Genomic DNA, 11077 nt, shown 5'->3' on the forward strand with positions numbered 1-11077 from the left:
GTGAGAAAAAACCCGGTTCCGAACCGGTTCGGGTTTTCTAACAGTACCTGATTTGTGCACGTCTACATGTAACTATGATGGTTAGTGTTTTGTTTTGGAAATGGGTTTTTTCTTTTAGCTTCGAGTTCATGTTTTATTGGTTCATCACATATTCAAATAGTATATAGTCTTTTGTTGGCATACTGAGATTCAAGTCGCTAATAATGTTGGTGTTGGAGAAGGTGGTGTTCAGATAGAGGATGTGATGGTGGTGGTGGAGTCGGTGTTCACTGAAGTTATAGAGAGTTTGCTGAAGTTCTTGAGGGGTAAAAGTACAATGTTACCATTGAGATGGATGAAAATATTACGATCAACAAACCACATGAGTTATAGTGTGCACGCCAAGAAACTAGGATATCACGTATCACTCAATTTGGGAATAGAACCTGTGTAGTGCCCAGTCCATAAAACACATGGACACAAATCATAATTTCTCTTTAAAAAAACAAAATAAAAAACAATTTGGTTGATTATAAAAGAACAAAAAAATGTTATTTAGTCTAATATTTATTCAAGGTTTATTGTTTTTGTTAGCTTTACGTCACATTCTTTTTCTATCCTAGATTTATTAATAACTAAAACTTATAAATAAACACTTTTAACTGTTCTCCAAGTGTTGTAACAAAAAATCATTATTAAGCAATCAAATATTAAACAAGTAAATAAGCATTAAACAAAGTCCTAAAAATGAATCCAAAAAAACCTGCAACGTATATATATTTTTATGATGATGGCAACAAATTCATCTTCATTTTCTTCACTTTGTTCTATTGATGACTCTGTGTGTCAATTCTATAAGTGCCCGTCTTGACCGTTGAACATCCTCGTCGTCGTTCTCGGGAAACGAATCGATTGCAGCCGATGCCAAGCTGGCATGCTTTGCTGCTAGTTCCCTGGTTCTTTGTATTCCATGGCTTTTACCAAGATACTCTAGAGCCTGTATTATCCATATCAACGAGAATAATTATTATTTACCAATTGTTAACGTTGAAAGTCAAAAAAATCAGTTCAGTTTAAATATCGAACAAAACTGTCATCACATCACATGAACCCGTATACAACACCAAGGGGTGTAAACGAGCCAATCCGAACCCGTGAGCTACTCGAGATCTGCTCGTTAAAAGCTCGAATCGAGACAAGCTTAAATGAGGTTGAGTCTTTATATAATTTTTAGTTGACTTAAATATATATCTAAATATTAATATTTGATACATACAAGTTATGATAAAAAATAACCTCTCTATCCCTATGGGATAGAGGTAAGGCTGTCTACATCTTACCCTCCTCAGACCCTACCATAGCATTGCTATTGGTGGGATATACTGAGTACGATGATGATGATGATGATGATGACAAGTTATGATAAAAAATAACCAAATTATATTTAGTGTGTTATTTATACAAATTATACATGAGCTAATTATTAATAAATTATAGACAAGCCTAAGCCGAAAAAGATCTCGAAACGATCCGAACTCGAGCCAGGTCTCATAATTCTCGGCTCGTTTACACGTAAGTCAACACCCGTTTTTCAATTCGTGTAGCCAGAAATTATATCACATATGTTTTTTTTCTTTTTTGCATATCAGCACCCTATAACTAAAACTTTACAACCTAAGCATATAATTAAATTTTGACACCCAATCATTTAACTTGTGACATATAAACACTTTTTTCTAAGAAAATTAGAGAAAGAAAAGAAATAAACGGGTCAACCCACAAACCACCACATCGGCCTGAACAATGTGTTTTAGTTGTCATTTTTCAGAGGTTCAACCCGAAACTGACCCAACCAATGATACTTAAACCCAAAAAACGAATTTCGTGTTAGGTTCGTTTCTTGTCAAAAGTTCACACCCATAAAACATAGACCCGTTGAGTATTAGTCAAAACAGGTTTGCTTTGAAACAATGTAACTCTTTTAGTACGGGTCAAAATGGGTCTGGTTGAGTTGACCTGTAACTATATTATCACCATTACAATTCGACTATCGAATGACTTTTTAGCTGAAAAGTTTGACTTGCCCTTTGATACAGATCACAACCCATATTGAGTTATTGACTCGACCGCAAACAAACGGGTAAAAATTACGAAGTACAGTTGATAAAGAAACTTACAAGATCCACATTGGCAGGGTCATCCAAACCCCTGTCAACAACTGATCGTAATTCTGGGAACTCCTCCATTGCATATAATATTGGAGCCGTCACTATTCCCTGCAATATCAGTTGCCGCAAAGTTAAAACACAAGCTGCACAACATCATGCCATATTTGTGTGTATGTATACGTATACGTATATGTATGATGACTGAAGTGAGTGGATTACATGGCGAATGTCAGATAACGCGCCCTTCCCGAGAGATGACGATGTCCCAGTGAAATCTAGAACATCATCAATTAACTGGAACGCTAAACCCTGCAAAGAAAAAAAACAAAGACAAGTCCGTGTTACAATCATATCACCTAGGACTGCAAAGGGTCGAGTCGGGTAACAAGAGTCACGGGTCAGAAGGGGTTAATGTCTGAATAGGGTCGAAGCGGGTTGCTTTGGGTTGGGTCAAAATTGGTCTGGGTCAAAATTGGTTTCGGGGTCATAATATGGTTGTTTTTTTTCCATCCATAAAAACATGATTTCATCATTAATATAGCTTTGGTTCGATTCAGGACAGATTCGAGTAGAAACGGATGTAGCGACGGGTTCAGTTCGGAATGGGTTTCGAATCACAACAGGATTCGGTTTGAATTGGGTTTCAGCACAGAACGAGTTTCGAATCCAAACAGGTTTGGTTTGGATCGGATCAGAACGGATTCGGTTTGGTAATGGTTAAAATGAGTATATAACCCATTTTAACCATTACCAAACTGGTAGGACCCGCCCACCAAAAAATAAAATAGCCGATTCTTACACACCAGATTTTTTCCATACTCATATGCCAGCATGGCAACCTCTGTAGTTTGGCCGGTAAGAAGAGCAATGGATTTGCAGCTGTTGGAGATTAACGATGCAGTCTTGTAGTATGTCTTCTGTAAATAGTAATCCATGCTGCAACAGACACATAAATAAATAATTATACCGACATAAAATATTCCAAATCGCCAAGCTATGTAATTACAAAAGTTTTTCAAATTACAGGCACATTTGTGAAAAAAGAGTTTTTTAACAAAAAATTATAAAGTTATACTAGGATTTTAAAAACTACTTTGTTCATCAAAATTTATTTACAAGGAGTAAGCATACCTACTACGCTGTTCTGCTGATGAGCTCATTTGCATCGTCTCCCCGGTAACAAGATGCTCAACTGCTGTTGCTATTAATGATACAACCTGAAACCACCAATAGAATATAGGTAAAACTCTTATGTATATAAGCATGTATGTATATAGGAGAGAGATGGAAACCTCTGTGTTTTTCAAAGAAGCAAGGGTGATACAAGCTCTAGAAAGCAAGAAATCTCCAGCCAATACCGAGATCTGCACAAAGAAAACACAAGTACTCTTTCAAAAATAGTTATAGCATACTATTAACACAATAGAATTGCTGAATATCAAGAACACATAATACAACATAATCAGCCATAAACAATGATTAAACCAAGATACATGGGATTAATTGTTATGAAACTGTTCTGCCAGACAAAGTCAAAGCAGACCATTTTTATTGATAAAATTGACCAACTACTCCTTACAACTTTGGGCATATATATAGCCTATGAAACAGTACTAACAAGGTGGTTGTACCCCTTCGTTTGGGATAATAACCGCTGAATAACAGATGTTGACTCTTGTCATGCTAGACATTTGTATTCTGCCTTGTAACCGTTAATCTAACATATAAATAATACACATAACCTAATAACCTACGTTTAGATTACATTTAAATAAGAATTAGTCTATAAAGAATTGGATGCATTGTTTATATATCAGGCATAAAAGAGTGAATTGAGTGTCTTAAGAGAACTCATAAGTAGGCACAGCATCCTTTTGCATTATTTTCTATCATAGTTAAAAATAATATGACTTCTATCAGCAATTTAAGACAGAAAATGGAAGGCGAAAACATAAGTCACCTTATTTCCCATCACAAAATTAAGAGAGCCAATCCCGCGTCTTGTATCAGCATCGTCCAGTACATCATCATGAAGGAGGCTGGCAACCTGAGATAAAAAAGCTCCAGATAAAGTCATAAAACATATTTTAGAATTAGTTTTTTAAATTCTAAAATCAAGAAAATATCAAGTACAGATTATAAGAAACCTAACATGAATCATTTCTGTGATTTCAGCAATAGCTTGAAGTCTTGTTCTCAACTCTGTTGAAAACATATCAACAACTCCTTCTGAAGCTGGTTTAGAGATTTGAACATTTAAAGCTGTTGCCATTAGTAATATAACCTGCAAAAGACAACAACTGAGTCAACATCTTGGCACAATAACATGATCACAAGAAAAGAAAGCAATAAACTTACAGTCGGGCGAAACCTCTTCCCTTCAACACCCATTTTGAAGAAATATTCGGCAGCTGAGGCAAGCTTTGGCACCTGCAAAAGAGCATGCATTTGAAGTCGATTACTACCAAAAGTATACCAAGAATGAATAATAGTCATATTATCCACACCTCAGCAACAACCATCGATCGCAGCCTATTAGCAACTATCGATAATTCATCAGCAACAAGAGAAAACGGATCCACCTGATCCTGGACAAAAAGAAGACAACTTTAAAAAAAATATGGGGAATATTTTGTATAATTAGGAAAAACAACAAAGCAAAGGAAAAAAATTAGAAAAATAATAATAGTTAAGAAAACAAGGAATGCCATGAGACATAAGAAATAAGCAAAAATGCACTTGCCTCTTCATACTGAGGTTGAGGTCCACCAGAACGAAAAGAACGGGAAAACCAGGGAGAGATTACTCTCCAACCCAAAACCTACTAATCACCGAAAACAATAACAAGTCATATAACATAAAAACCATGAAGCAAGTGACACTAAAATCAACAACCGGTAATCAGAAAACCAAATACCCCAGAAATAAGAATGCTACAAAAGTTCAAGATAAGATGAAGCAAATGATGCAGTAACTTGTGAAGAAAACTGGAATACAGAAAGTGGCATGTGTACCTATAAGCATCAGTATACCCTACCTATAGTGTGATAACTATTCCTGTATGTAGCTAAAAGTAACCTATTAAACAATTTTTCCCTCCTTTTACTTTTCTCAGTTAAGAATGCAAAACATAAACACATCTACTATGTATAAAAGATTTCACCAACTCCATAAAAAAAATACAGCATTTGACTGCACACATAGTTTAATTAATATGACTGGTTTTTAGTAAAATTTTAGCATATAGATCATTGCTGACTACAAGCAATCTAATAACTATTCATCATCACTAGAAAATAAATATGTGAGTTTAAGTGCTCTGTCAAAATAAAATGCTGCAGTAACCTTAACGTATCCCTCACAAAAATACATTTCATCTGACATGAAACAGCAAATTCATGCAAACATCTCTTTAACATATCATATCGTTTGGGATCTTTAAATTGTAGACTTCCACAGTTCCACTGTAAAAACTTGCCAGTTATTTGAACCTAACTATGTATTATATAGTTTGTGGCTTTGTCATTAAAGTGTCTCAGAGCATTCACATCCCTTTATTCATCACTATCTGTATAATTTAACTAAAAACACCATTTTTCTAAACATTGGTTATATTTTAAAAACATCTCAAATACCATTCTCTATTTCTATCTATCCATATTTTAAAAACATTGTTTACTTTATTACTTTTTTCCCTTTCCTACGCACTAACATAATTACATAGAATGATGAATAGTGACCCTCTAAATATGAACGGGATGTGGAAGCTAAATAAGTGATAAACTATACTTGTATGATAATTTAAATATGATGCATACATATTAACCCTTCGCACAAAAGAATATTCTATGTCAAACACACTACTTTCCAAAACACCAGGAAGATCCCGAAACTTGATTTGGCAATGAAATTGAATGATTATAGCTAGTAATTCAATTCATACAACGTTCGTCGAAAATAAACAAAAATTCAAAAAACAGAAAATAACACTTGAATCTATAACTATAAGCATCAGAAATATACCCTACCTAGAGTGTTGTTTAAACTAATCCTGCATGCAACTGTAAAACCCTGTTAAGCATTATATATATGCCATCTAACCTAATCAGTCATAATACCGCACTTCTACCACATTAGGGCTGTCCAAACTGACTCTCACTCGATGCTCGCTCGTCGATTGCTCGAAAAATGCTCGCTTGATTTCGTCTTGATTTGGAACTGAGCGGATCCGATCGGTTCGGTTTGAAAACGAGCCACGCAAGAACTGTTTGTTCACGTGTTAGGATGGAATATCGATCATGTTTCTGTTTTGAACTTATTACGTATGTTTTCTCTTTAACTTGAGTTTTAGACATTTTAATTTGAAGTTTAGACATTTTGGAGTTAAAATTCTTGCATTAATGAAATTTTAATGTTTTAGAAAATTAGAATTGAAAACTTTGTACGAAATCAAACAACAAGCCAAACCAAGTATGAGCAAACCTGCGTTCGGTTCGGTTCGGCTCGGCTCAGCTCGTCGTAACCACACATTCCATTCACATAAAAAAAAGCTAGAAATGAATATACACGGTCTAACCTAATTTGGCAAACTGAACAAAAAAAACCCTAGCTATCAATTCAATTCATAAAACGTTCAATTAAAACCACAATACGATTAACGAAATCAAATACTCGTGAAACGTTCACCTGTTCAGAAGAAGACCTGAACCGGCTGTAGTGAGGAGGCAATTGCTGAACCGGAGTAGACCAGTACAACCTTTGGTAATTGCTGGTGGCGGCTCGTGAAATCCGATTAATTGTTCGATAAATTGACATATTAATGAATAAATAAATAAACAGAGGCGAATGAAATTAGATAGAGATGTGGAATAGGTTAAGAAGAAGAGGTTTAACGGTGGTGGCTGAAAGAAAGTGTGAAATTGGAAGGTTTTGTGGCGGCTAAATAAATGAAGAAAAGAAAATTATTAGTTATTAAAAATTAACCGACGTAGCTGATGCGGAAGTGTGACACGGCGGCGATGATGATGATGATGATGGATATGCAACCACGTGTTTATTACTACTTTTTTTTTCCCTACGACAAACAAATTATTCAAATGAACCACTACTAATATTAATAATTATATCGGTATACATTCGCTTTTTAATCAGGTAATAACTCTCATCTAAGGCTAACGTGTATGAATATTCGGTCAAAGGCATGACAGTGCGGTGAGTAAAATCTGTTCAGTTTAAGGATCTAACTAGTGAGAGTCACATATTCGTCTAGTCTTTAATCATAAAATTAAATGGTGATGACAAGAATCAAACCTGATTCTCATAAAATACCATGTCTTTCGTACCACTTCACTACTCAGCTTGTTGTCCAATCAGTAGTTATTTATTTATTTTTATTACGTTTTAATAATGTTTAATGAAAAATAATTAATAATAATAATAATAATAATAAAATGAGGTAGGATGGGGTGTCATGTGTGTGACTAAACGGACCATCATTTTTTCCTTTCTTTCTTAGCATTGGAATGGCGTGTGCTACAATTTCTGGTTATATATGGGGTGCGTGGTGCGATTTGATAAGTACGTTAGTGTTAACGTTAAAAATAACCGATTAATTCAAGTAAATTAAAATTCCAGCTTTATAAAACTTAAGCGATTCAACGAAACAATATTTTTGGTTCGGGTCGGTTTTTTCGGTGTGCTTCGGATTTTCATAAAACTAAACCAAAACCGATATTAGTGAAAACAAAATTAAACCTTCGGTTTCTTGACGGTTTTTTTGGTTTTGTGCACACCCTTACATCTAGTAAAGCTAGTAAAGATTAGTGTTGTTGCATAAACATGCGGTAAAAGATATGATTAGTTGATTATTCAGCCTACGGATTTCCTCGAGAATCCTTTAAAATTCCGGAGTCTAGGACCAGTAAAAGCAACATTGTAGAATAACGCTAGTCAGTAATCCAAATGATCGTTCAAAAAAAAATATGAACTTTAGTTGATGTGTTCTTTATTTCACCACTTTCATAAATCCTTTCACCATGCCGCCAACATGTCATCTTTTACCTATGAGACCTACTTTACTTAACATTATGATTCCTTAATATATGTCTCAAGTTCGAAACTAAATACGGGTCGATAACAGTCATAGTATAGTCTTCTCCATTGTTTTACAAGTCGCATACATTTAGAACACAAATGTACTTACACAAAAAAGTCATATCATTACCATATCATATGCACTACTAGCAGCTTTGTATTTATGTATGGTCCAACTAGTAAACACGGGAATGGTGCTTGGCAGTCAAGAAAGCTTTTAAGCGGGCGTTTTTCTCTTCAACGTCCTTGAATGCAACTCTCCGCCCATGGCCTGCAAATAATATCAATCAGTTCAACTAACTTTAGAGGTCGCAAAATGGCCGTGTCGGGCTGGTAATGGATACCATTTGACCCGCTTTCTTCTATCTACACTAATATGACCTAACATGATTCATGTAATCATATTCAAGCATTGTACTTTTTCTTTAAAACGCTCACATTTCGTTTCTTTTTTAAAGGATTATTATCAACTAGCTAGTAAAATAATAATAATAAAAAAAACCAACCTGGTAATATCCACTCAAATTCCAGCTCAAGCAACATAGCAACACTATCCAACTGTATAGGCACTGCAAATTGGAAATACAATCAGCAGATTACAGAATATAATGCGTACGAAACATTAATGAACTGATTTCTAAGTGAAGTTCAAAAGGCATTCATATACCGGAATAAAAATTGTATATCTCGGAAATAGCCAGCTTAGACTCATCCATTCCCAATGCCAGATGATCTCCGGTGAAAAGCACCTTTAACGGCTTATAAAACAAGCACACCGACCCCTGTCATTCCGTTCACAATACAAGATAAAAAGTAAAACATCAATTTTTAGAATTTTGGATGGTTAAATAGTTAAAAAGGATATTCTTTTGGTGAAAAATGAAATAAGGTAACGTATGCACTCACTTCTGTGTGGCCCGGGGTGTGTATAAGCTGGATATCATCACTAAGACTCCACGGTCCACATCCATTCAACTTCATCTCAACATTGCTGGTTGAAGCATTTACCTGATAATTAAAAAATAATTATTATTTTTATTAAAATTAAAATAATTTCAAGAAGCTAAATAAGTAGGCCAGTAAACGAACCGAACGTTCAGTGAACTGTTCGTGAACCGTTCGGCAGGAAGTTCGTTTATTTAATAAACGAACGAACATGAACACGTGTGTTGTTCATTCATTTATGTTAATGAACCGTCTATGTTCGATTATTTATGTTCATTTGTGTTTATTTAAGTGTGTTCATTTATGTTCGTTTAGATTTGTTTGTGTTTGTTTTTATATGTTAAATTTATGTTCGTTTATTTGTGTTCATTTACATTTGTTTATGTTCATGAACTATTCGTTTAGATTTTAACCAAACGAACACAGACGAACACGAATATGTTCAATTTTTTCAAGAACGAACATGTACACGAATATTTCTCCGATAAGTGTTCGTGTTCGTTTGAAGTTAAATGGACGAACACGAACATGCCCTTGTTCGTGTTCGTTCGGTCCGTTTACAGGCCTATAAACAAGTGTGATAGATAAAGTGTGGACTGTGGAATGAAAATTCAGCCATCATACCTCTGTGGAGTGAAGCACTCTTTGACAATTCAATCGCTTTGACCACTTCTCGTGATCTGCCACATCATCCCTAATTCAAACAAGAAATCAAAACTAGCTTATTAAATTTAAAGGTGGCATTTTCGACTTGTTTAATAGTGAAAGGTCGACAGGCCTGGCTCCGAGAACAGTTAAAAATTTCTGGGCCGAAGGCGAAAATTTTTGTGGGCCTTAATAAAAAAGCGGTATCTTGTTGGGCTTACAGTTTAATTTTTTTAAAAAACCTTAATTTTTTGGGCCTTATAACTTGGTTGTGTAAAAAAAAATTTTATATAAAAATATAGTCAAAATGTCTCAAGTGAGGTTAGAACTCACAACCTTTTGGTTGAAAGTCATACCCCTTTACCACTAAACCAAGCTAGTGGTTGTGATATTAAGTTTAAACATTATATATACATATTGTTTTTAATAAAAATATATATATATAACTTTTTTTTAAAAAAAAAACCGGGCCTATCGAGGTGTCGGGCCGGGGTCCGTCGACCACCCGGCCCTCCCTTATAGCCGGGCCTGAAGGTCGATATGGGTTTATTTTTATCATTTACAGATAAAATGGGTTAAATAAAAAAAGTTGCTAATAAGTAAACGGGTGAAGTCACCCAACTACCCACGGTGTGTTTTCTAATCAAATAATTATATCTGTATAATTCTTATATGGTAATATATATCAACTGGACCACATCATCATACATACCGGTGAGTGAGAAACATGTATCGAGCTCCGCCCATTTTCTCAATGTTAGAAGCTAGCCTTTCTGTATATCGAGGGCTGCAATATATTACGGGTTTATGATATTATAATTGACTCGTTGATAAGAATCGTATGATTCATAGAAACTTGGATGGTTAGATAACCTGTCAATAAGAATATTCCCTTCAGGATGAACCAGCAGATAGGATGCTGCTCCATATGATTTATCAGAGTGATAACCACAATGATACACCCCCTGTAAATAATGATCAGTTTGACTTAGCGTTTGGTCAAAACAGATTAAGGTCTAAAGTCTAAACACATGATCTTTAAGTTCAGGTCAAAACAGGTTGGATTGACCCGCTAACACTTACTTTATCTAGTTTTTAGTTCTACATATGGTTTATGCGATAAATATAAAATAAACAGGTAACCATATATTAGAAATGACAAAACAGACAGATGGGTTGCATATTTCGTTTACATATTATATCAGGTAAAATGGTGATGTGGCACACTGCCACCTCATCAGAATACA

General features: G+C 34.9%; 2 protein-coding genes across 2 annotated transcripts; both read right to left on the minus strand.

Moving 5' to 3' along the window:
* Positions 1 to 642: 642 nt before the first annotated feature.
* On the minus strand, positions 643 to 7018 carry LOC143569959 (solanesyl diphosphate synthase 3, chloroplastic/mitochondrial-like). Its single transcript, XM_077055739.1, has 12 exons — positions 6834 to 7018; positions 4891 to 4968; positions 4655 to 4735; positions 4506 to 4577; positions 4300 to 4431; positions 4108 to 4194; positions 3440 to 3511; positions 3279 to 3364; positions 2951 to 3083; positions 2367 to 2456; positions 2157 to 2255; positions 643 to 976 (listed from the first exon to the last, which is right to left on the minus strand). Exons 1-12 carry the CDS (start codon positions 6960 to 6962, stop codon positions 797 to 799), a joined length of 1239 nt encoding a protein of 412 aa, XP_076911854.1. The 5' UTR covers positions 6963 to 7018; the 3' UTR covers positions 643 to 796.
* A 1018-nt stretch (positions 7019 to 8036) lies between these two features.
* LOC143569960 (uncharacterized) lies at positions 8037 to 10837 on the minus strand. Its single transcript, XM_077055740.1, has 7 exons — positions 10704 to 10837; positions 10543 to 10617; positions 9810 to 9879; positions 9147 to 9248; positions 8908 to 9022; positions 8747 to 8809; positions 8037 to 8511 (listed from the first exon to the last, which is right to left on the minus strand). Exons 2-7 carry the CDS (start codon positions 10575 to 10577, stop codon positions 8417 to 8419), a joined length of 480 nt encoding a protein of 159 aa, XP_076911855.1. The 5' UTR covers positions 10578 to 10617; positions 10704 to 10837; the 3' UTR covers positions 8037 to 8416.
* Between the last annotated feature and the right edge of the window lie 240 nt (positions 10838 to 11077).

Source organism: Bidens hawaiensis, unplaced genomic scaffold (assembly GCF_021521415.1).
Source record: "Bidens hawaiensis isolate Kalapana, Puna unplaced genomic scaffold, B.hawaiensis_p1.1 tig00024808_1, whole genome shotgun sequence".
Classification (NCBI taxonomy): Eukaryota; Viridiplantae; Streptophyta; class Magnoliopsida; order Asterales; family Asteraceae; genus Bidens; species Bidens hawaiensis.